This window comes from Rhinatrema bivittatum, chromosome 6 (assembly GCF_901001135.1).
Source record: "Rhinatrema bivittatum chromosome 6, aRhiBiv1.1, whole genome shotgun sequence".
Classification (NCBI taxonomy): Eukaryota; Metazoa; Chordata; class Amphibia; order Gymnophiona; family Rhinatrematidae; genus Rhinatrema; species Rhinatrema bivittatum.
In genome coordinates this window covers 121,233,911-121,261,126 of record NC_042620.1, presented here as the reverse complement: position 1 = coordinate 121,261,126, position 27,216 = coordinate 121,233,911, and the positions used below count along the sequence as shown (strand labels likewise).

Below are 27,216 nucleotides of genomic sequence, written 5' to 3'. Positions count from 1 at the left end.
ATCAGGAGGAATGGAATTCCATAACGATGGTCCTGCTGTTGAGAAGGCCCGATCTCTAAATGTTAGATGCTGAGTGGTTTTGGAATGTGGTACCTGTAGTGATCCCCTGTATGCTTCTCTAATGGGTCTGGAAGAGGTATGTTGTCTGAGCGGAATTTGTAGGTTAAGTGGAGCATGGTGATGAATGGCTTTATAGATAATGGTGATGGACTTATAAATGATTCTGAAGTGAATTGGCAGCCAGTGTAAGTTTTTGAGGATGGGGGAAATGTGGTCTCTTCTCCTCGTGTGTGTCAATATTCTGGCTGCCGCGTTTTGGACCATCTGAAGCGGTTTGGTGTAAGATGAAGGGAGACCTAGTAAGATAGAATTACAGTAGTCTGTCTTGGAGAAGATTATTGCTTGAAGAACCGTTATGCACAGAACTGCCAGGCACAGAGAGAGGGGCAGGGCTGGAGGCGACCGGTACAGCAGTCATTTGCCGCTGTGCCGGGGAAGCACACGCCAGAGTTGCTTCTGCTCCAACGGAGCAGTAAGCAATAAAATAAAAAAAAAGAAAAGGTAGGTGAAAGGATTTAGGGGGTAGGGGGGAAGGGGAAGGGAGATTAGGTAGGATGGTAGGAAAGTTCCCTCCCAGTTCCCTCTCAGTCCGCTCCTTAATTGGAGTGGTCTGAGAGGGAACTGGGGAAGGCCGGGATGCGTCACCGCGCAGAAATTGCATAAGTTCCCCCCCCCTCCCCCTTGTGCGTGCCACTCGCACATGCATGCGCGGATTATAAAATCCAAGTGCGCGCGGCCATGGGATTTTTTAACATGTGCGTGCCAGTGTATGCATGTTACAAAATCGGCGCATCCATGTGTGTAATGCCGGGAAGTGCACGCACCTTTAAAATCTACCCCATGTTTTTCATTTTGGCTGGTTGGATCATAAATTCTGAGAGATTATGCACTAAAAAAAAAACTGGCTCAATGTTTTTTCAATAGCGATGTCTTTTGATGAGACAAAAGGCTAATCATGTTGATTAAAAAATCGTAAAAAATATTTGTAACTTATACTATTAAAATCTCTTAACATTTTTATATCTTTCATAGAATTTGCTTGATATTTGTTTTGATGAATATTGTTATAAATTACATATCCTTTTTTTTTTTGTTTACCAAAATGATGATAATGCCAAAGATCTGAGGTTTTTCAGCAAATTCTAGGTAAGATGAACAGACTAGATGTTGCGCTGGAGGTGGACCCTTGGCCTGGTGCAGGATTGGTGCAGCCCTCTGGTCGGACCCAGAGAACGCCTGCCACCAGGAGGCGGAGCACATGAGGAGATAGAGGCTAGCTGGAAAGTCTGGGGTTTCCACAGGTTGAGCCCTTGGGTACCCGGACCGCCTGGACTTAGGTGGGCCTCAGAGGGTCTCTCGGAGAAGTAGCGGAGAGGTGTGCCCACCACGAGTAAGGATGCACGGCTGATGCAGAGAGGATGGACCAGACCTGATCTGGAGACTCCAGAGACCTCAGGGAGGTAGTAGTTCAGGAAGGCTCTCCGGGCGGAACAGGCAGTGCCTGTGGGTCTGGTCAGATGAAGGCTGCGATCAGAGTCCAAGCAGGTCGGTCTGGTGGTCACAGAAGGCAAGAAGAGAGCGTCCGAGTGAAGCGCAAGGGTCAAAGCCAAGGTATCCATCCAAAAGAGGTCAGCCAAAGCAAGGGTCAGTTCCAAGGTCAGTCCAAGCATAGTCAAGGCAAGCGAGGGTCAATTCCAGGCGGCGGTCAAAGTGGTCAGGGAGGCAGAGGTTGGTTCCAGGCTGCGGTCAACGTGGTCAGTAGGCAGGCAAAGGTCGGGTCCAGGCAGCGGTCAGTCGTAGTCAGGCAAGCAGAGGTCAGTACTGAGTATCAGTCCGAAGGGTACTACCAGGGAACGAGGAGCTGGAACAAGACAGACGCTGGAAGACACGGAGCACCACGGGAACACAGGAACATGGAGACGCTGGAAAACAGGAACCCTGGAACAGGCAGGACACTGGAACAGGCAGGATCAGGAACAAGGAACAGGCAAACTAGTACAGCAAGGTTTTGACCCGATTGCCGAGGCTCTGGAGGAAAAGCCTCGCCTTATATACCAGGGTTATGTGATGTCATCTCCTGGAGCCGCGGAACGGGTTCCTGCGCTGGGCCCTTTAAAGGGAACCGCGGTCCCCGCACACGCGCACCTAGGGATGGGGCTGATGCCATGGAGGATGCCGAGCCCTGGTGTGAGGAGTGCTGAGAGCCGAAAGGCCCCCGACGGGCCTAGGGATGCCTGGGAGCGCCACGGGCCATGGGAACTGATCGCGGCAGCTAGAGACGGGGAGCCGGAGCTGGTGGACGGGAACGCAAGGTGAGCAGGTCCGGTCGCGGCATCAACACGGCCGAGACACGCAACTCTAGATCTGTATCTGTTGTCATATTTCCTGTTTCCAAAATGAAATGTTATCTTTGGGCTTGTTCACGCGTCTGCACCATGCAGGGGTTCTATGTATTGACCCACATTAAAACCAGGGGTTAGCGCCAGTTACCCACTAAATTTCAGGTGGCCATTAAAGTGAGGCTTGAATCTGTGTGCCAGCGTGGCAACGCTAACATGGCCACATTAAAGAGGGTACAGCCAAAGCATGTACATGTTACAGTGTCCGAGGCAGCATTGTGAATTTGTATCGCCGTGAGAAGGAGAGAGAATTATTCCCCCTGCCAGTGAAGATGAAGTGGGGTCTAGGAGGGAGGGTGAGACCACCAGTGATTCTTTTTCATTTGAAGAGGCGGGTGTTATGGGAATTCAGGCCCTGAGACCCTTTAGTTATTTTGGAGGGGGTGAAAGGTTTCAGGCCTGATGGCTACTTTTCTGTGCATTAACATGGCCCACCTCACAGTAGAATGTTTAGCACAGCGTGAGCGGTGTCATTTTCACCTTCACAAGTATTAATGCTGGATGCTATATCCAATATTAATGCTTAATGAGGGCATTTACTATTTTAAAAAAATTTGCATGTGCATTGGCATTACTGTTGGGCGCTCCACTGATAACACTAACACACATGTAGATTAAGTATAGTAAAGTGGTTGGTCTCTGGGCATTAGCTAACCCCCATGTTAACATATATTAAACAAGGGCTTTAAGGCTAATGGCCATCACTACATAAACCCCTTTGTATGGTGCTGTAGTGGGTAACTCATCAGAGAAATATTATTTCACTGTATTATTACACCGTCAGTTCTTATTGTTACGTCTCCTTTTTTTATGACCATCAAAATCATTGAAAGTGTTTGAAATAGTTTGTATTTATTTACCATTGTTTTATTTTTAGTTTCTTTTACCCAATATTCCCAAAAAGCTTACTGACACTAGTAGGCTTCTGTAACATTGGCTCAGTAATTCACAGCAGATATGCAAACAATACCTCATGACTATCAGAATTAAAAAAACATAATCATACTGTTTTGTTATATCATATTTATTCTAATGCATCCATATAGCTGTAAAGCAGGTTGGACTATCTATTATCTGATAACAGAGATGAAGTAACTCTTGCTCTATTATGTATATAAATATATATCACAGAATCTGTTGTATTGGACTGTAAAACCAATAGTGTGCCTGCTGACTGTCACTGATGCCATCACACTCTTCCGGAAACTGCAACGTGCACTGATGCTGTAGGCTATGGGATTCCATAATTTAGCATAATGAAAATGTTCAGGTAAAATCTAGCTTTCCTAAGACCGGATTGAGAGAACATTTTTATAATGGTACCATGAGAAAATGCATTATTAGATGGAGTGGCATGTGACTGGGTCAGATTTTTTTTTTTTAATTATTATAAAATAATCATTCCAAAGCATGTAATTCTTGTTCCTGTCCTCCTTGTATCTTCATACCTCCATCAGTGATTCTGGGTGTCTGACTTATGTGCTATAAAAACAATGTAGCCTATGGTCTGGAACAAAAGAAACCAAAAATGGATGCACTGAGGACACATCATTGAGTTTTGTAAAAATAATAATTTATAGAAGAAAGAGCTGAAGATAAAAAAAAAAAAATTAAAGAATACCGATTGCCCCAGCGCCGAATAAACTGAAATGGTTTTAGGAATAAACTGTTGGATTAATTGGGATCATGGGCAGGTGCAACAAATACAATTAAGTAAATGTTCGGGAACCTGCCAAGGAAGAGAAAAATGTGGGGGCTTGTGAAATAATTTCCCAGAAGCTTCATAAAAGAAAATTGATTACAGGACCCTAATAAGTATAGCAGAGCCAGAAAACACAGTAATCAAATGAGTTTTTAATTAGATTTCAGGTAGGAAAAAAACAATCTAATTTGGGTACTTGGTATCAAAGGCTCATATAGAAGCTGGGAAATAAAACACAAACCAATTTCCATCGGAATTACAGCGGTGAAGCTCAATTAAAGGAGTTGATCAGAATGTGGAGGCTCTGAGGGTGGACCACACTAAATACAGTACTGACAGTTTTAAAGACAGATTGTGCGCTGCCCTTACGGGATAGGACATTTACGCTTCAATGGCTTTCCAACCCTACATGCATTTTGATTTCAGGGTAGTGAAAAAAAAAAAAATGAGTATAGGACATGGGGCATCGCATGTACCTTTTTTTAGAAATAAGACAGTTGGCCCTGGTCATTCTATCCATCCTGAAGTATTTGAGAGGGATTCTGTTTTGCAGCAGCTACCTGATCACTCTGCGATGGCCTGTCTGCATATCAAACTCCTTTCCAAGCATCTCGGGGTTATAACATCCGTGCATGCGTGAAGGAACCCGTGTGCAGCCTTTTGCCGCGGTAATCAGATTCTGCTGTGGTTTACAGTTTATTGACGATAAATTAATTGGGCATACAATCTGCATATTATGCATACCTACCATAGGCTGGGCAAAAAGAAAAGGTGTGGAAAATAGCAAAATTTGGCCGGCCAATGGCATCTTGTCTTTTTTTTAAATGTTAAAAGAAAAAAAACATATTAAGAATGATGCTTGTAAATGCAGCAAACAAGTTCAAATAAAACAGTTTTTAAGTTTTAAAAAAAAATGTATTTTAAAACTGTATGGCCTGATAACCTGCAGAGTAAATGTCTTTGATAGCCCTTTTTTCTAAACTGTGGCCACGTACGTTGCTGTTGCTAGCTAAAAAGTATATTCTGCAATGCTGGCTTGTGGAGGACCCTCCAACGATCACGCAGTGGAGGAATCAGATCCATCAGGTGTACATCTTTGAAATGTATATGGAAAAAATGGATACATTTAACAAAAGGAAAGACATTTTGCCTGTTTGGGACTCGTATATGAAATCCTTATCTCTGAGAGCCAGGAGTTTAATCCTGATTGATTTTTTAAGGTTCCAGGAAGGGATGGCGACGAGATTACCATGGAAGGCGTAATCCCACTCTGCCAACTAGGAGTGGGCTGGGGGGAGGAATGGGGAAGGGAGATTTCTGAAGAGAAACGTTAATCTGCTTGTATTAGTGAAGTGTGCTGGATACTGAGCAGATCTCACCAGTATTCTGGCAATTGTTTGTATTTTTATTGTTGGAAAATAATAAAAAAATAGATTTAACCATAAAGCTATGTGGCCAATGAAAACAAATTTGCAAATGTTAGCATTTTTCCAAAAAGGCTGCAAAGCTTGGTTTCCTTGTGTTTGCAAATCCCGGCTCTATTTATAGGGCCAGTATTAAGACTGTTTAATTGCATGTTTGCACTCCAGCTGAAATCCTACAGAAGTACACAGGCCAGTGATTCTCAAACCTATCCTCAGGACCCCACAACCCCTCGGGTTCTCTAGATATTCACAATGAATTTTGTAGGAGATAAAGGTGCAAATATTGGGTGTCATGCATGTGCAATGTGGATGTCCTGAACACCCAACGGACTGTGGGATGCTGAGGACAGATGTGAGAGCCATGGGGCTACATTTATTGATTTAATAAATTTCTATACCGCATAACCAGTGCAAACTGTAAAAGTGGTTTCCATGGAACAGAATGTATTTATTATAAAGATATTTATTTTATTTAGCAGAGTAGTAGTATTAGTCATTTCCTGAACATAAATCATAATGAGAAAAGTAATAAAAGTATCAGTTTATTAATCTCTAAAATTAGAGATGGGAAATTTTGACCTTTATTTACTGGCCCTTTGGAGAAAATTTGATCCATGTGTTAAGCACAGCTCTGAGTTTTCTATGAATTAAATTTTTAAGCATTCTTTACAGTAAGCCGAGAGCCCCTTATACTGAAGCTGATTTCCATCTGTGTTCTTTTTCAACTTCCGTGCATAATTATCTTTTCTAGGAAAAAATGAATACACATTGAACACATGGATGGAGGTCAACACAGCCCTTTTCATTATATAATTGCAGCAAGAGAGTTGGGCAGAGTGGAGGAACCGTATTTGGTGATAAGCCTAGATGCTGAAAAAGCCTTTGACAGGGTGGAATGGGGTTTTATGTATCATACTCTCCGTTCCATGGGGTTTAGCGGGTTCTTCTATCAAGCGGTGGAACTTTTATATAACAACCCCGAGGCGTGTTTACAGGTCAGTGGGGGGCTGACAGATCCCTTCTCAGTAGAAAGAGGTACTAGGCAGGGCTGTCCACTCTCGCCCTTACTTTTTCTCCTTACTCTCGAGCCCTTTTTGTTGGCCATCCAAGCACATCCCGGTGTGCGGGGCATACAACTTTGAGAGGGGAAGCAGACGGAATTGTTTAAATATACTGCGTTTGCTGATGATGTACTGTTATTTCTCACTTCCCCTCAGCGTTCCCTCCAGCATTTACTTGGATTACACCATCAGTATTCGGCACTTTCTGGCATGCGCATCAACTGGACTAAATCAGAGGCGCTGGCTTTCCCAGACTCCCTTAAGGAGCGCTGGGGGACCTCATTTCCCCTACAGTGGGCTCGGGGTTCTATAAAATATCTGGGAATACATCTTGCCACTCAACTACAAAATATTTATCCTCTCAATGTACTGCCTCTCTTAAAATCTACGCAGGAGAAGTTAACCGCATGGCGCAATCTGCCTCTCTCCGTGAGTGGTAGAATAGCACTATTCAAGATTGTGATTTTGCCTAAGTGGTTGTATCTCTTACAGAACTACCCCCTGGTTTTATTAGCCCGGGATATGCTCAAGATGGATCAGTTACTGTGCCATTTTATTTGGAAAGGGGGGAAAGCCTGTATTCCCCTATGTTGGCTAAAACAACCTTGGTCGGCAGGAGGTATGGGACTCCCTAACTTTAGTAATTATGGGTGGGCTGCGAACCTGCGTATAATCCGAGGATGGATTTTGGGGAAATCCCCCTTCGTTAATATATTGGCCGAAAAAACTTTCACGGGCCCCTTGGCCCTGAGTTATGTCCTTATGAGGGGGAGTGATAAGATACCCTCTATGATACTTGGCCACCCTCTGGTGAAACCCCTGCGGCACACATGGTTACACCTCACTAAAAGGCAAAAAATACCCAAACAATGTGCATATCTCACATCTTTAAAGGGTAATCCAGATTTTACTCCTGGGTCCACTACTACTTACTTTGACACCTGGCATACCAAAGGGGTAATATACTTGGGACATGTCCTGGATGGGTCAGGGACCAATATGTCATTTGAGCGTTTACAAGATCTATATGGGATACCTGCTACCCACTGTTTTGGATACTTACAATTGGGTCACTATGTTCGATCTCTGGGGAGCCCAGAGCAGCATTTGATGACTTTTAAGGCCTTAGATTAGTTTTTTCACCTTGACTCACCTAAAGAGCCGTCTCTTTCCCAATACTATCGGGCTTTGGGCTGGAGTCCTCCAGCTATCTCTGTAGATCGTTGGAATAGAGATGGCAGCTTTCAGGTCACGTCACGTATTTTTGCAGGTAGTGTGCGTGGGGTAATGCCTGTCACAGGCAACATGTATCTCCATGAGATGCACTTAAAAGTTTTACGTAGAGCATATATCTCCCCCCACATCGCTCACAAAGCCGGATTAGCTGAATCTGCTCAATGTCTGCGCTGTGGAGTGGGGAAGGGGACTCTGGCACATGTATTCTGGGCATGTAAACAATCTCAAAGGTATTGGCAACAAATCACCGCTTACTTGGTGAAATTGGTGGGGGTGCGTCTACCCTCCTCGCCGTATCTGTGGCTATTTCATTGTGTCACACATTATTTAATACCTAACCCTGGGCTTCGCATTCTGGTTAAAAAAGCGGGCTAGTAGGGAAGAAAGTCATTCTACTCAACTGGAAGGAGCCAAAGGGGCCTTCATATTGGACCTGGAGAATACACTTTCACCGCTTGATGCAGTTTGACCATCTAGCGTCCAGAACCTCACCGAGACTCCGAAAACTCTTTCTCCAGACATGGGAAGTCTACTTACAACACTTACCTCCTAGAGCCCGGAGTCTGGTTCTTAATAACTGACTGTTGGTCTTGACTGCCACTGGACTTTAATATCCTAGGGCTATTGATCTCTGTGCTGCGGGGTGGGGGGGGGGGGAGGACGGGGATTGGAGGGGGTCTGCCCCTTCTTGGTGGAGCTGTGGAGCCCCGATTAGTGGGGAGAAGATACGGGGTCCTGGCTGCCCAAGGAAGGGCAGCGATTGCTACTGTATTGGGATAAAACTTGCTGTGGTCATGCATCACTATCCGCAAGGATATGTACAGCGTTGTGTTGGGTTTGCTGATTTGTCTGCTGTTAACAGGATTCACATGCTGTTTATTGTGATTCTTTTTGGACCACTCAATAAATATATTGAACATAAGTAGTGTGGTTGTTTTGTTGTTTTGCCAGGTTTTCTCTTTTTGTCGGAGTTCACGTTTGGCTGATCTGATGTTGTCGTTTTACCATTGGTTCTGGTGTTTTGGGTTTTTTATTGCTTTCTTTATCGTGGGGTTTATCTTGTCTGCTATTGTTTTAGTGATGGTGAGCCAGGAGGAAGTGGCGTTTTTTGCGTTAGATAGGTCTATGTTTGTAAATTCTGTTTCTAGATTATCTTGAAGTGTCTCGATGTTAAAGGATGGCCGATAGAAGAAGGATCTAGGTGGGCTTTTTTCTGTTGTAAATTTACAGTTGGAAGTCAGATTAGAGTGGATTAGAGAGTGGTCTGACCAGGGGATATTAGTGATACTTGTGTGGTAATTAGCCCATATGTCAGTATTGATGAAGACGAGGTCTAGTTTGTGACCTGCTTTGTGTGTTGGGTCTTTGATGATTTGACTTAGGCCTAGGATTGGGAAGAGCGTCTGTTATTGAGGTGAATGTGGGGGAGTGGGGGATGGTGTCTATGTGGATGTTAAAGTCTCCTAAGATGATGATGGGTTTGTTAATAGTTTGGTCAAGAAGAATTCTATCAGTGATGAGCAGTTCCGATCTAGTGAATTGGGGGGACAGTATACAAGACAGATTTGTAGTTTTGGTGAGTCAAATAGTGCAATTTCCAGTGGTGAGTGGGTGTTAGTTGGGAGTAATTTCATCTGTAGGTTTTTTTTGATGATTAGCATTAGACCTCCTCCTTTCTTTTTTGGTCTGGGGATTGAAAACATTCTGTAGTTAGGGTTATTGATTTGGTTGATTAAGACTGGGTCAGTGTTCTTTATCCATGTTTCCATGATGGCTATGAAATTTGGTTTGTAATCGTCGAGTAGGTCGGTGATGATGGGTATTTTCTTTACTATGGATTATGCGTTGAATAGTAGGAATGATATTGCTATGTAACTGCTGTAGGTGTTAATGTTGATGTGAGTGATGTTTGTGTGTTGGTACTCACAATCTTTCTTTGTTTTTCTTCTTGTTTCTTTCTGTGGGTTATCCGAGTTTTGATCCTTTCTGTGGGTCTTGAAGTGGATGTAGTCAGGGGTTTGAGCGTTTGCCATTTCTTGTGGAGTGCAGCAGCAAATTTTCTGGGTTTGGGTATGCACTAAGGCTTGCACTAAGGGGTGCACAAAGGGGAGTGCCCCTTTGGCGCACGACGCCTTCTGTAGGATGTCTGGCGCGACGCCTTCTGTAGGATGTCTGGCGCCTCCTGATGATGTCACCGGGGTGAGCCTCCTCGCCGTGGAGGCAGGGCCGCACCGGTGCTTGACGGGGCGTTCCTCTGCTTCCTTCCCGGCTGCCGCTGACCTCGTGGGCGCTGGGTGCCCGCTGGCGTCGGCAGCGGGGTCGCAGCGCTCCGAGGGACACCTGGGGAGCACGCGTGCTTCTGAAGGATGTACGGCGCCTCCTGATGTTGTCACCGGGGGCGGGCCTCCTCACCGTGGAAGCAGGGCTGCACCGGTGCTCGACAGAGCGTTCCTCTGCTTCCTTCCCGGCTCCCGGTGACCTTGTGGGCGCCGGGTGCCTGCTGGAGTCGGCGGCGGGGGTCACAGCACTCTGAGAGACGCCTGCATATATTGTAACAATTTTCAAAAGTGCACTTGCCCGGGTAAAACCCAGTTTTAAGCATATAAATACTTTTTAAAATCAAGTGCTTAGCACATACTCAAGTTATGGAATCTGTTGCCAGAGGACATGGTCAAGGCAACTAACATAGTGGAATTCAAAAGAGAATTGGACAAGTCCCTGAAGGAAAAGTCCATAAACAGTTATTAGCGATGAGTGAGATACAAGAAATAGATACGCTACTGGGGATCTGCCAGGTACTTATGTCCTGGACTGGCCACTCTCAGAGACAAAATTCTGGGCTCGATGGACTTTGGTCTGACCTAGCATGGCGTGTTCTTGTGTTTAAGAACAACATGTGCAAACAGTGGAAAGATAGGGTGGTGGTGGCATAGCCTGCCGTTTAAATTTGTCCATTAGGAGCATCCCATGAAAGGTGATTCTTGACAGCACAGAGGATTTCTCCCTCTCCATCAGAGCAGCAGTAGCAGCAAAGCTCTGATTTTTATGGCTTCAGGATCCAGTTCTTAAAATTATCCCAAGTGGCTGTATTACTAAAGCACTGGCAGGTTTTTAAGATGACAATACTCATAACTCCCTTGTTGCATCACTAATAAGTGAAATATTTTATCTTTTAGAAATGTTTGTAAGAGTTCCACAGGGCTATCTTAAACCCTGGTCACCTTTGTAAGTGTGAGATAGCTCTGGTGCTCAGGTGTTCTTTACAAGTATGACAACTATCCCACTCTTCACACATACACACACACACACAATCTCTTTTTCAGACATCCACACAAACAATTACAGGACCTCTGTCAACAACAGACACATTCAAACAAATTCAGGCTGTTTCCTATATACAAAAATAGGTTCAATTTCACAACACAAGCACACCCAGAATTATTGTGGTAAATTTTGAAAATTTGTAGTCAATGTAATGAACACCTTTGGAAATATTCTGTATTCCATGGACTGCACTATTCCAATCTTGTTATTTAAAGTGTCAGCATCTCTTTTGGCTGTAATACCTTGAGAACCAGCAAGAAAGCTGATTTAGTACATGATACTTTGAGATCTCACAGGGCTGTATAGAGGACATGTGCATTACATCAGATTTATTTTTGGTCCACTGAAAGTTATAACAGCCTAAAATGATTCCAGTTTTCTTCAGGACTGACACTACTACTATTCCTGTGCTACAGTCTAAACTGTTTGAAAGGCCAATAAATTAAAAATCAGACCCTACATAAAATAATGGATATCATGACAGTTAGATTTGTAAAGCCACTAGCCTTATGAAGAATATGTAAAGTCTCTATCCAATATTTACAGTGAAATTATAATTTCTGTGCCAAGCCCTTTCCTGGAGGCACACCTATTAGGTCAGGTTTTCAGGATAGCCATAATGAATATGCATGAGCTAGATTTGCATACATTGGAGACTTGGGATATGCAAATCTAGCTCATGCATATTCATTATGGCTATCCTGAAAACCCAACTGGTTAGGTGTGCCTGCAGGAGAGGGTTGGGAAATGCTGACCTACACGAACACGTAGTTCATTGTTCATTGAACACGTAGTTCATTTGCAGCAAAACCACCTGAAGCAGCTTTGTGCCTGTCTGTCCTGTATCCTAATAAAAGGAAAGGCTCTAGGGCAGGGCTTCCCAAACCTGTCCTGGGGACCCCACAGCCAGTATCTCATGCATATTCATTGTGGATATCCTGAAAAGCTGACTGGCTGTGGGGTCCCCAGGACAGGTTTGAGAAGCCCTGCCCTAGAGCCTTTCCTTTTATTAGGATACAGGACAGACAGGCGCAAAGCTGCTTCAGGTGGTTTTGCTGCAAATCTGAATAGTACGGATGCTGACCCAGCACATCCAGCATATTTTCTGTGTTACTGTTTTTGGTAGTGACTATAGGATTGTATGAATTGCAAACTTATCTAAGAGGTAATCTGATGTTAGCATTGGAAATAAGATACAGTTAAGAAAAAACTAAAATAAAATGTGTTTCTTTCTCAATATAAAGTAAAAGCAAAGCTCCCTGTTAACCAGAGTAAAAGGACGGTATCTAACTCATTTGAGATCTATGAACCAACTACTTCATTTTATTTTTTTATTTTTTCTTTATGCAATATTTTTGACCAGGTAGTTTCCTACTGCTCCCAATGATCAGAGCAGGGGGCTGAGATCCAGGAAAGCCAGGCTTCAAATCTGCTTTTCCCACTGATGCTCTTTAAGACTTGGGCAAATCACTTCACCTTCTATTGCCTCAGTTACAAACTTAAAACCTCATTTACTAAGCATTTTTTTCCATAATCACAGAATGAGAGAAAAGTCTTAATAAATAAGGCCCTTAGATCAATGTTTCCTACCTATTTCAGGAGTGGCCAGCTCCATTCCTCAAGAGCCACAAACAGGCCAGGTTTTCAGGATTTCCATGATGAATATGCATGAGATAAATTTGCATGCACTGCCTCTATGGTATATTTATTGTGGATATCCTGAAAACCAGACCTGTTTGTAGCTCTTGAGGACCTGCCCTATTTTATAACATCTCCCAAATTACTCAGTCCAGCAATAGTCTTCAGCCCAGGGGTAATGCACCAGAGCTCTTTTCAGAATCCTGCAATCATGGGCCCAAAATCTGGCCACTAACTGTTGCTATTGCATGACAACTATGGCTCCCTTCCCCCACGAGTTGAAATACTGCCTCTGAAGCATCGCTAACCTGAATCTTGGAATTGAAACCTGGTACCTCCTACCTGACAGTCTGCAGAATTATCACCAAGCAACCAGCCAGTCCATTTATACAAATTTTAAACAAAATTCAAGAAAAGGTTTGAAAATGTAACAATGAAAAATAAAAACAGTTAATGCCACAATAAGATATAGAGGGGTCCTAGTCCAAAAACCATGAGGACCAAAAACATTAATTTCCTAGCATGTAGCAGATAGACTCAGGACCAATGGGTATAGAGTAATCCTGATAGCAGTTGGAGACAGATCAGATTTCAATCTGACGTCAGCCCTAGTACATATACCCCTGCAGGAAGTGCAGCTCTTCAGTATTTTCCGTCTCCATAGCAGTTCGGGACTCTGTGCACGCTCGCACAGCGTTAGAGTAATTTACCAACGAAACCCAAAACAAGAAGAAATCTTACCTCTACAGACGAGCCCCACTCTCCTGCGGTGACACCCCTTGGGTCCCTCCCCCAGTTGAGAATTCCTGAGGTGATTTCCACGATCCCTCGGAGGTTGACCTCGGTCCGGCAGCCGATCCTCGGCAAGGACTTAGCCCCCGGCAACGGGTGAGGCTGAGAGGCAGCGGGTGCAACTTCGAGCGCGGCGGTGAAGGTATTTTCCCTCTCCCCCCGCAGCCGGAGACCGCCCGGAACGAGACCGGGAACAGCCAAGACAAGGTAAGGTAGAAAACGTCTTTAAAGTCTCCGGTCTCCGAAGTTCGAAGAGTCGCACAGGTCGCCAGCCGGCACCAGTGCCACCGGGTTGATCAGCCCTAGCAGGGCTAGGCCCCGGTCAGATTTGGGGGTCTTCCCACATGGAGACCTTCCGAGGTGGTCGCCATACTGGCCGCGTGGTCACCGTCGCCATTTTGACCTATTCGCCACCCTGTCCGCTGTCCCGACCCGTGTGCACAGAGGCAAGCCGTGCACACAAATCTCTTGTGTGCACATTGGCACACGCATAAATGCCGTGCGCATAGTGGCACATACAACCACACGCCTACTGTGCTGGGCGCATAAGTTTGGCCCGTGCGCACAGCGGTGCGCGCATCTTGTTGAGCGCGCACCCAACTTACACCCACAAGCTTGACGCACCGGAGCGCATAATTAGGCCACCCGGTCCCTGTATTTTTGGTTTTTTTTACGCGCACAAGCCATGGCACCACTGGAGAAGAAGCTCTAGGCTCCGGGCCTTTGCCCAGCATGCCACATCAGAGCTGCAAAGCATGAGGAGGCCACAGCCCTGTGTATACAGTGCAAGGAGGCCCTGGGGGAGTCAGCCCATGGCCCTTCCCAGCCAGTGCTGGGAGCCAGCTTCTCGAACAATACGCCGGACCTCGCATCCCCCAGCGGGAGCCTCCCTCAAACGGGGCTCTCCAGGGACACAGCGCCTCTTAATTTAGACCCAGCATCTATCTCCTGGGTGGAATTCTTCAAAGGCCTGCATACCTTCGTCCACATGCAGCCGGGGCCTCCAATAACACGGCCACAGCCTCCGCCAGAGGATCTCAACATCCTGAGACCCTCTATGCCCAGAGAAGTGCCTCCGCCGCCCAGAAGCCCCACCCTCGGGGACACGGACAACTCGGATGGCGATTCAGAACCCCTGGAGGAAGGGGAACTCCCCCAGGGACCGAACCCCACCGAACCATGAGGCGTTTCTTCCCCAAAGACGAGCTTCCAGACCTAGTCACACACAGCCTGAAAGAGCTCGCTATCCCGGGCACAAGTACCTTGGGGGAACCTAAGACGAACCCCCTCCTAGAGGGCCTCTGTCAGACCTCCCGTCATTTCCCACTGTTACAAGCCGTCCAGCAGCTAATTGACTTGGAATGGGAAGCCTCGAAGACCATGTTCAAAGGGGGACGTGCCCTGGCAGCCGTGTACCCTCTGTACCCCGCTGCCAAAGATCTCCTGGCATGTCTGAAAGTGGATGCCATGGTCTGCGTGGTCTCGAAGTGCACTACTATCCCAGTCGAGGGAGCAGCAGCACTCAAGGATGCCCAAGACAGACATCTGGAATCCATCCTCAAACAGTCTTTTGACGTCTCTGCTATGTCTCTACAGATCGCGGCCTGCTGTGCCGTGGTGACACGTGCCTGCTTATCACAGACAAGGAACAACACTCCCGGGGAAGCCCTGGAACCAGCAGTATCATTCCTCATGGATGCTGCTTCTGATCTAGTGTGCACCGCAGCTAGAGGCGTGTCATCCGCCGTGATGGCCAGAAGGCAACTCTGGCTCCGAAGCTGGTCGGCCAACGCATCGTCCAAAACGAGACTCACAAGGATGCCCTTCAAGGGAACCCTGTTTGGAAGCGAACTAGAGAAGCTAGCCAACAAATGGAGTGAATCCCCACTCCCGCGGCTACCGGAGGACAGGAATAAGAGAAACCAGCGACCCTTCCCCCGAACTTCATGGGGCAGAGGATCACAGCGCTTCAACCCATACAGAAGCACATATCAAGCGGCTCGCCCCACAGGCAGGAGCCAGTCCTTTTGGAACAAGCACAATAAAAGGGGAGCCGGCTCGGGGCCAGGTCCCAGCCGCACCCCACAATGAAATTCAGCCGACCCATCCAAGGGAAGAAGCCATAGGGGGCAGACTTGCCCTATTCTACCAAAGATGGTCGAGATAACCTCGGACAAGTGGGTCCTAGCCATCATTCGAGAGGGATATTATCTGGATTTCCACCACATCCCTCCAGACAAGTTTGTGGAATCCCCCTGCCAGGACCCCTCCAAGAGAATGGCAGTGGAAGCTACACTGACTAGATTACTCGCCTTAGAGGCTATAACACCAGTGCCCCCACAACAAATTAATACCGGGCACTATTCCATCTGTTTTATCATTCCCAAGAAGGAAGGTTCATTCCGGCCCATCCTGGACCTCAAGTTGATCAACCGCCACCTGAAGATTCCTCGCTTCCGCATGGAAACCCTATGCACGATCATAAGGGCGATACGACCGGAGAATTCCTTACATCTCTGGATCTGTCGGAAGCCTACCTGCACATTCCGGTCCATCAAGAGGATCAGCGTTTTCTATGCTTCACGATCCTGGACCATCACTACCAGTTCCGGGCACTACCATTCGGGTTAGCCACAGCACCCTGGACATTCACCAAAATCATGGTGGTACTGGCAGCAACACTGAGGAAGGAAGGAATCCTCGTACACCCCTATCTGGACGATTGGCTGAACAGGGCGAAATCCCCAGAGGAAAGTCACCAGGCGACCAACAGAGTCAAAACTCTACTGGAGAGCCTCGGTTGGGTGGTCAACACAAACAAGAGCTGTTTGCAGCCCTCCCAATCTCTAGAATACCTGGGAGTTTGGTTCGACACCAAACAAGACAAGGTCATCCTGACACCGACAAGGAGATCAAAACTGATGACCCAGTTGTGAACCCTGTTGAGCGAGCTTCTTCCCACAGCATGGGACTACCTCCAAGTCCTCGGCCTCATGGCATCCACACTGGAAGTAGTGCCATGGGCAAGAGCTCATATGAGACCCCTACAGTGCTCTCTACTGTCACGATGGAGCCCGCTGTCCCAGAACTACACCGTTCGTCTCCAGCTCCCGGAAAAAGTTCGGACCCAACTATGATGGTGGCTACAAGAAGGCCATCTGAGCCAGGGAGTGAGGCTGTCCTCACTGACCTGGATCCTGCTCACCACGGGGATGGGAGCACACTGCCAGGAGCTAACCGCCCAGGGGCAATGGAGCAAAGAAGAGTCGGGATGGAACATCAATTGCCTAGAAGCACGGGCAGTCAGACTAGCCTGCCTACGGTTCGGTCACAGACTCTGAGACAAATCAGTCAGAGTCATGTCGGACAACGCCACAATGGTGGCCTATATCAACCGTCGGGGAGGAACCAGAAGCCAGGAGGTGTCTCTGGAAATAGACCCCCTAATGACATGGGCGGAAGCGAACCTTCGAGAGATCTCGGCCGTCCACATCGCAGGGAAAGACAACGTCGCTGCGGATTACCTCAGCAGAGAAAGTCTAAACCCAGGAGAATGGAGACTGTCGACCACAGCATTCCAGTTGATAGTAAGCCGTTGGGGAACACCAACCATGGACCTCTTGGCAAAGCGGTCCAACGCCCAAGTGCCCAGCTTCTTCAGCCACAGACGGGAACCTCAGTCCCAGGGAATGGATGCCCTGGTACAGACCTGGTGTTCAGGATCACGCCACCAGGGGGGCAGAGTTAGCAATCTGTTATTGATCACCTCCTCCAGAGGGGAGGAGATAGCAATTTGTTATGGATCTACTCCTTCAGAGGGGAGGAGTGAGTAATCTGATCATTGCTGCTCCCGCAAGGGGAGGAGCTAGCAATCTGTAATACTCCGTAGGCGGGGATCAATGATCTGTTTTGGGTTGGGTCCCACAGTGTGGCAGTCTGTGTGATGCCACTCTAGTAGTGTAAGGAATAAACACTTAGTGGAAATTGGTGAATCCTTGGGCTGATGGCAGATGACAGTGCCCCCAGGAGGATATCCTGAGAGGAACCACCGGCTAGGCTGGAGTATGGAGACAAACACACAGGCTGATACAGTACAGTGCGCTCCGACAGAGCACACTGTTAGCCTGCTCTTGGACACGCGTTTTCCCTTACCCCTTATTCAGTAAGGGGAGGAAAACGCACGTCCAACCCGCGGCACCTAATAGCGCCCTCAACATGCAAATGCATGTTGATGGCCCTATTAGGTATGCGCAGGATACAGAAAGTAAAATGTGCAGCCAAGCCACACATTTTACTTTCCGAAATTAGCACCGACCAAAAGGTCAGCGCTAATTTCTTCCGGCGCCGGGAAAGTGCACAGAAAAGCAGTAAAAACTGCTTTTCTGTGCACCCTCCGACTTAATATCATAGTGATATTAAGTCGGAGGTCCCGAAAAGTAAAAAAAGTAAAAAAAAAAAAAATTTGAATTCGGCCCACGGCTGTCGGGCCGAAAACCGGACGCTCAATTTTGCTTGCCGGCGAAGGGCCGGTGCGCCCGCCGGGAGAGCGGGCGTTCGTCCGCTCTCCCGTGGATTTTACTGTACCGGCCCGACAGATAGTTCTTTATTAGGAAGTAGAACCACCAGAGGTGGCAGTAGTAAGTTGATATGCCCGGCAGGACTGAAGTCCCTTAGATACTGGAACTGCGATCTCTGGGTTGCTGAGCTGTAGAGAGAGACTATAGGTAGTGAGTAGACAGGGTATGCTGGATACATAACCAGTAGTAGATGATACACTCACATTTGTAGATATTTGCAATGGATTCTATGCAACAGAGAGTCTTCAGTACATTCAGGAACAGGAGCCGTAGGCGAGTACTGGTTCCTATATGCAGTCTGAAACAAGAACTTACGATATCTGTGAATGAGATGGCTTCTGGAATAGAAGAAAATCTTTGGAGAGTTTTAGGAACATAGGCCCTCGTGGTGCGAGTACCAGTTCCTATCTGTAATATGAAATAATAATGTACCAGATATAGGTATGCGATAGCTTCTGAAATAGAAGAGAGTCTGTGAAGGGTTTTAGGAACATGGGCCCTCGTGGAGCGAGTACTGGTTCCTATCTGCAATAGTAATGTACCAGATATAGGTATGCGATAGCTTCTGAAATAGAAGAGAGTCTGTGAAGGGTTTTAGGAACATGGGCCCTTGTGGAGCGAGTACCGGTTCCTATCTGCAATCTGCAATAGTAACTCACGATCTCCGTACCTGCGATAACGTCTTAGACAGAAGGGAGTCTTCAGAGATTAGGAACATAGGCCCTCTTGGAGCGAGTACCGATTCCTATCTGTAATAGAACTCACAGTGTTCACGTCTGTGATCGCTTCCAGGCAGTAAGGAGTCTTCTGAGCATTCAGGGATGTAGGCCCTCGAGGAGCGAGTACCAGATCCCGTCTTAGCAGTCTGAAATCAAGAAGAGAGAGTGGGTCCCCCGAGGAACGGGTACCCCTTGGTAAGTTTGTGGAGGCAGAGCAGCAGAGAAGTTTCCTCCTTGCTAACTCGATTCGTAGTAGGAAACAAAGACCTTTTAAGTTGGAAGCGGATGACGTCACTACGGGGGAACGCTCGCGAGGTTCACGCCCTTATCGATACAAACCCTGGAGCGTGCGCGTGCCCTTACATCATCAGCAACATGGCGGATCCGCAGCGTCAGGCCAGCCCGGGGATTCCGGGGAGAAGTGGCGAGGAGAAGCCGCGGCAGCATCTGTCCGTCAGAGCCGAAGAGAGTTGCCACAAAGGTAGAGAGGGTGGAGCAAGGGCGAAAACAGGCACGAACGCAACACCTGGCCACAGGAAACTCTATTATATGCCTTCTGACCATTGGACGCAATCATCCACAAGATAGAACATCACAAGGGACCAGTACTTCTGGTGGCCCTGGACTGGCCAAGAAGGCCGTGGTATGCAGACATGCGAAGGCTACTGACAGGGAGCCCTCTTCCGCTACCGCCACACAGGGATCTGCTCCAACAAGGGCCGATCCTCCACGAGGACCATCTCGATTCTCTCCTACAGCCTGGCCATTGAGAGGACTCGCCTGAGGAAGAGCGGATACTCAGGGGCAGTAATTGACACCCTGCTCCGAGCACGCAAGTTCTCCACATCCCTAACTTACATAAGGATTTGGAGAGTATTCGAAGCCTGGTGTGAGGACCGCGACATCATCCCAAGCTTAGTCAAAATTCCCGTGATTTTGGAATTCCTACAGAACGGTCTACAGAAGGGATTGTCTCTCAACTCCATCAAGGTACAGGTGGCCGCATTGTCATGCTATGGAACCAAGAGTGAGGACAGTAGCCTAGCCTCTCACCCGGATGTCTCCCGCTTCCTGAAGGGAGTCAAGCAGATCTGACCACCCCTAAAGTGGCCGGTGCCTCTATGGAACCTCAATCTGGTCCTAGACTTCTTAGCAGGAGCCTCCTTCAGACCTCTCCGCGGGCTGTCCTTCCGACTATTAACATTGAAAACAGCCTTCTGGTGGCAGTCTGTTCAGCCCGTCATATTTCCGAGCTACAAGCACTGTCCTGCTGAGAGCTGTTCCTCAGACTCACTCCGGGAACCATCCAGTTACGCACGGTCCCCGTCCTTCCTCCCCAAAGTGGTTTCTCACTTCCATCTCAACCAAACCATCTCGCTATCATCACCAGATGAGCATAAGGATTCAGAGGAATCTCACTGCCTGCACCACCTCAACGTCGGCAGACTCCTAGTCCAATACCTGGAAAGATCGGAATCCGTTCGAAAGACGGACCATCTATTCGTCCTTCACAGCGGGAAGAAGCAAGAGCAAGTGGCTTCGTGGGCAACCGTAGCCCGCTGGATCAAAGAAGTTATCAATGCGGCCTACATAGAAGCAGGCAAGCCGCCGCCTTTGCAAGTCAAGGCCCATTCCACTAGAGCCCAGACAGTGTCCTGGGCGGAAACCAAGATGCTGTCACTAGCCGAGATATGTCGGGCGGCAACATGGTCCTCCATCCACACCTTCTCCAGGTTCTACCGCCTGGATGTTCAGGCTCGAGAGGACACAGGATTTGCATGGGCAGAACTAAGTGGGCCTTGGGCAGCCTCTCACCCGGTTCAGGAGTAGCTTTTATACATCCCATTGGTCCTGAGTCCATCTGCTACACACTAGGAAATGGAGAAATTACTTACCTGATAATTTCGTTTTCCTTAGTGTAGACAGATGGACTCAGCATCCCACCCACGGCTGCCGTCATTCATGGAATTCTCTGGCAATATCCCCGAGAGCGAGTTATTCACGGGTAAGCCAAGCCTTCCCTCCAATTAGGACATCCATCCTACCGGGTGTCAACGTTTCTTGGTTGAGGGCACTGGCAGTCTCCAGCTATAACCAATTCAACCAGTTCAAGTTAATCAAGTTAACCAAGTTATAAAGTCAATTAATTTATCCAAGTTATCCAAGTTATTCAGCCACACATATATCCACAATTGCTTTTCGAGAAGAATACTGAAGAGCTACACTTCCTGCAGGGGTATATGTACTAGGGCTGACGTCAGATTGAAATCTGATCCGTCTCCAACTGCTATCAGGAGTACACTATACCCATTGGTCCTGAGCCCATCTGTCTACACTAAGGAAAACGAAATTATCAGGTAAGTAATTTCTCCATTAGAAGAAGGGACAAGGTAGTGTGATGTGCCAAGTGAGGCACACATATTATAAATTTTCATACCGAGCGGGGAGTGGACCCAGCATGCAACTACTCAATGGCCACCATCTTGGACTGCACTACTTAATTTTCTACTGAGATTGCACTTCTTCAGGCATTAGCAATTAGAAAAAGAAAATAAAAGCCAGTGACCTGCTGCACCAGAAGATTAATAGATTAACCATTCTTAGTTTTATTTTACTCTATACGATAAATAATGATTATAACTTGTGTTTCTTTCTCTCCTGTTTATATTTTTTGTTCCAGTCATTAGTGAAGGTGAACGTGAAACTGAAACCCATGTTGGATTCTGTGGCAGCAAACAGAGCCAAGTGGGAAGAGATGCACCAAAAAAGACTTTTCTCCCAGGAGCCTTCCTCTGCCATCTCTCTTCTCCCTTCTCCCCCCACTCCTCCTCCTCCAGCTCCAGCAGCTGCAGGGAGTCTCTTGAAGACATAAGTTTGACTTGCAAATATCAGCCGCTGTCATGCACAAGAGTTCATCTGAAAGGCTGTCATAAGCTTAGCTGTACGATTGAAAGAGTTCCCGCAGCTTGGGTTTGCTGGCTGGAAAATTATGTTTGGCGTTTGCCCGTGAGCTGGGCTCATTTGGAAAGAGGACGAAGGGTTGTACACAGCCATGGGGGGGGGAAGGTTCTGACATCAAACAGTGCGAGCAACACTCATTCAGCTCTGCGCTCTTCCAAATGCGACTGTTAACAGTAACAAAAAGCTGACTTCGGCCTGAGGTAAGGACCATCCAGATTGGTGTTCACATGGAGCAGTAACTGGAATGCCCATCATCAATGCGTATGCAAGAGGGCCGAGGAAAATGTAGTTGAGCACAATTCTGTTGCTGTGCACATCTCTCCCTTGTTTGTTATGAACCCGTTACCTGCCTGAATTTTGTGATGTTTCTCTTTCTCTCCTTTATGTTTGAATGCTCAAAAAACAGCCTGCTTTGTATTTTAAAGAAATATTTTTTTACAACAAAGCTTCTTGGTGATTAATCAGGGCCTTAGAGTTTGCCTGCCCTTGCTAAACTTAAAAATACATTTTAGAGTTTGTATAACGACATAATCACAGACACTGCACACAACTCCTCTGCAACTGGGAGCTTGTGTAAAAATCTTGTTGCATGATATAACTTTGATTTCTCTACAGATCCCTTAATGTGTTTATTTGATCAATTGCATGTTTTCCAAAGTAAGAACTCTATGACGATAACTTTCAAACCAGCACACGTGCGCACATACATCGGCCCATGCCCAGGTACGTGGTTATTTTATAATATATGCGCGCATATGCACACATTACAAAATACCCTTGCTGTGTGCACGTGTGCCAAATTTTAAGTGGGCGGTCGCACGTCTGCACAAATCCTACTTCTACCGTATAAATCGGGTGATTTTAAAAGTGGCGTGTGCCGACACCATTCCCAGTTTTGCAAGTTCGTCCCCAGTTCACCCAGTTAACAGATACATCCTCCAACACCCCCCCCCCCCCCCCACATTTGATAGTCTTCACTCCTCCCAGTTAGCCTCGACCCTTAAAACCCTGCAGATCTGCCTAGGTTACTTTAAATTTTAACTTACACGGCATCTATAGCATAAGCAAAGTTACGAAGCAAGGGGCCTTGGTTTGCATCAGTATTTACGCCGACATCTTATGTTCACACCCCGCAATGCCCAATCCTCACCTAGATCACGCCCACATGCCCACGCCCCCCTTTTGAAAACTTACCTGATGTGCATGCTGTGGGACATACGTGCATATCCCTGTGGCTTTTAGAAACCGCTCGGCACACGTAAGCCCAGCTTCTTACATCCCCTAATTAATGTGCGCATCGGGCTTTTAAAATTCACATCTCTGGGTTTACCCAAAATCCATTGCAGCACTAAAGGTCCATTAAAATTTTCAGTCCTGGAATCCAAATTGAATGTAATGGCTACCAAGCCATGCCAAAGTCCTGAATTTTCTAAGATTATATCAAAATTGAAATGATTATACAGTTTCGACAGTTACCTCTAAGAAATAGTGGAAAATTGGAGGAGGGGAGTAGCACCAGGCTGAACATTGATTACATCCTGCTTTCCACTAGGTCAGTTTTACAAGTATAAAATGTCTTGATTTTTTTACTGCTGCCAGTAGACAATACTTTAATTAAATCTGATAGCCTCAAAAGTGCTGATGTTCTAGACTTGACACTACCGAAGAAGATGGTTTCCCCATCACTGGGTCAGTGTTGGCTGCAAGCGGGTTTTAGTCGAAGCATTGGGCAACTGGCAGTGCTAGTCTCTCAGATGTACATAGATTAGCACTCTCAAATATTAATCCAGGGTTTCAGAAGCACAAAATATCACACATCTGATTTAATATGAGAAGCATTCCTTGGATTATTATCTATTAATGAGCATGTTGGAAATGGTTTTTTGTTTAAATACAAAGAAAATTTCAAGAAAAATGATTATACAAATATTGTTGGGTATTTAAATAAAAACTTTACAGCTTTCTATGAAACAAAAGATTTTTGGAGATAGTGTAATATCTAACATTTTAAATTTTGTTAAAATTATGATAGTTATTTTTTTCAGCTGTTGAACCATGTTATAAACTGATGCCATCAGGCAAATAAATAAATAAATAGGAAAACATCTGAAACAGCACAGAGATGAACCCTGGAACTGTGACTGCTGCCTTCAGCCACCATTTAAGTATTCTTCAAGTTGTATGAATCATGGGTGAATTAAGTTCCCCTTCTTATTTTGAATCTGCGTACCCAAGCCACTCAACCATCCCAGCTTTCCCAAATTAAGCAGGTTTAATTCTTCTGGTTGGCCAGAGTCTAAACCGTTTCATGTCCCCACAGGGATCAGGTGGCAGGGGATTACTCTACAGGTCATTCAAAAGGCAAAGAAGGGATAAATCAGCTCCTACCCTACACTCAGTCTTAGCCAAAAAGGAGGCCAAGAAATGATCTTCCAACTACGCTAAAATAACAGATCTAGCATCACAGAGCCCCTATACTTATTCTGGATGGCCAGCTCTCTACCAAATGTTGTTCTTTCCACTCTGAGTATGCTCACTAATTTGTCATTTTTGTACAAGCCCCGACTTTAACAGATGACACACTATTAAAAGTAACCCCTGCACCTGGAATAGCTGAGGACCACCCTATGCAAAACACATTTTTAGAATAGATGCTTTCTGATGAAAGTAGATATTGTGAAAACCTACACTAAAACTGCTGCCTGTTTCACATTGTTTTTGTAGTCTTTGATTCTACTTATCAGTACATTAGGGCATGATCTACAATGCAGATTCAAACACATTGGAAAAGGTTGGGTTTTTCCACCTTTTTCCTCTTCCCTCTCATTTTTTATTGGATTCACTGCATTGTTGCCTATAGCAATATCTTCAAGTAGTGGTAGTAGCAATTCAACACCGTTCCATCCTGCCTTGCGGTGGAGCCCTTACAGTGCCCTTACAGGCCACTGTTAGTAATTGCCTCTATTTCACCTGTCCTGCAATATCTCTCTATTTTGAGACAGATTCAGAAAGTGTTGACTAATGCTGTGATGCTGTGGTGTGGGGTGTAGTTGGATCCCTGTTTAGTCAGCCGGGATCCTGTTCAGCAGTTTTCCCATAGGGTCAGAACAGCATTTACGCCTTACTGAAGAAGGATCCTCGTTCTTAATCCTAAAATAGAAAATCATAATTACAATATGAAATACATATACAGCTTAAAATGATGCTGTTTTTTCCTGTAAATCATAAATGTTCTAATATTTCCAAGATAATATATTGTTTATAAAAAAAAAAAAAAGTATCTGGTTAGAAATATTGAACATGACAGCAGATAAAGGCCATATGGCCCATCCAGTCTGCCCATTCACATCTCTTGCTCAGCCTTGCTCTCTCTTAGAGATCTTCTGTATTTGTTCCATGTTTTCTTGAATTCTTTCCACCGCAATTTCCATAATGGGTTTCAGGTTAAAATGTGTGATTTTATTCCTTTAGGTCCTGAAGAAGTTATCTTGCTTCAAAAAATAAAATTGACATTGTCATCGTAGGAGAATACTTTAGAGTGGAAAATTACAAGCTCCAGTAAAATGTATCACCGTAGAGTGAACAGTCATGTTTTCAGTGTTTTTATGTGACATGGCCATCCAGTGACAAAATGAAGAATACAGCATTAGTGGTCCATTCCAAAGTTTTATTTTTCACTTCAGCTCAGGTATCTCTCAGAACGTGGCAGCAATGGCTTCTGCTTCTGGACCAAGAACATACTGTACTTTGATAATGATCACTAATGTCCTTCTCATATTCACAGGAGACTTTTGAAAACTGCAGCCAGCAGTGCCTAATTTGTCTTTAAGAAATGAATTAAAAAGTTAAGAGTTTAAAAAAATAATTCAGAATCTCGAATAAGTAAGATGTAATATTTCGGTTTGTGATATGCATAGTAAATATCCTTCCCAGTGAAAAAAAAAGTGGAATATCACTATACACTGAATGATAGTTCTGTGTATGATTATATATATATTTATTGATTATGTGATATTCCACTCTTTTTTTCACTAGAATATGTTTTGTAGATATGGAGGTTTAGCCTATTTTAAATTTTTCCTGATTATATAGTATCCTTCCCAGAACAGATTATAAATTAAGGAATCTCTCATTAACCCTAGATCCTTTCCATGTACATTTGATAACAATTTAAGGCTGTAGAAATGCATTTCTGAGTCTGAAACATAGTACATATGAAAGGTTCAGAGCACTTACAGCATCAGGAGCACTGAAGCATGATAATGATACTGGTGGTGCGTGATAAAGATATGAAAATGGCCATGAACACACATTAATTACTAAGGCTATGTGTAAAACCCAGCTGAACCCTGAGAATCCAGAGGTCAGCTTCAGTGACCCAGGCTTGATTTATCTTTATTTTTAGCCAGGTACTTTGGTTCATTATCTTTTCCATTTAATTCTGAACATGTATGTATTATGTAATTGTGCACGTTTAACATAGCATCCTCCAGATGTGTACAGCATGTGGCATTAGTTTCTGAATGTATAGTATGCCGTGTGCAGGACTGTGCATCTGTGTGTCCAGGTTCACTTCATCCACAGACCAAGGTCATGGATACTCAACAGGTCCTAGCCAGTATGAACATTGACGAGATTAGGTGAGCACGAGCAAATTGCAGCAGCTCTTGGGAAGCTAAATCAAATATTTGTGAATTTCACTGAATATTGTCAAACATTTGGTGGAAGTTTATTTTGTGGAAGCAGAGTGCAGTATCTAGAAAGAATTCTTAGCTAATTGTGAAAAGGCAAAACAATCACAATGCCTTAATAATCCCCCTTCTTATGTGAACTATATTATTTGCACAGTCCTATTTACATGTCATACACAATGCCCACGTACGTACATATGTAATGTCTCTTTTTCCTTAGTCAAACTAAATGAAGCTACGAACTGTGGCACTGCATTACCTGGGACCATCATCCCTTTCACTGCATGTACGTCCTTGAAGTCACTGCCATTCTTGTTTCGCTGTAACCTGTCAAATTCAGTTTTGTTTTCAACAGCATGTTTTGGAAATGGTCTACTGGGTTTTGTTTTACTTGTCTTACTGAAATAAATAAATTACTTCACTGGTTTTCTGCTGGTTTAGAGCTTTCTGTGGTTGGGAATGGGGGAGCTTTTAGTCGTGACTTCAGGTGCAGATTGTGTGACATCTGCATCGATTTCTGTACTAGCAAATTATGACGGTGATTGCTCGGCATGGCCGTGAAGCCGAGACTGGCAATTTTAGGCTACAATGCAAGGATGTAACTTTGGGAGGTACGCAGAGACAACACTGTG

At 45.6% G+C, this 27,216-nt stretch overlaps 1 protein-coding gene across 1 annotated transcript in view; it reads left to right on the top strand.

Annotated features, from left to right (window-relative positions):
- PDE11A (phosphodiesterase 11A) overlaps positions 1 to 27,010 on the top strand; it is an 815,296-nt gene extending 788,286 nt beyond the window's left edge. The window contains exon 20 of the mRNA XM_029605882.1: positions 21,613 to 27,010. Within this exon, the coding sequence (XP_029461742.1) occupies positions 21,613 to 21,804 (192 nt within the window). The 3' untranslated portion in view covers positions 21,805 to 27,010. The remainder of the gene's footprint in view (positions 1 to 21,612) is intronic.
- The last annotated feature ends 206 nt before the right edge of the window (positions 27,011 to 27,216 follow it).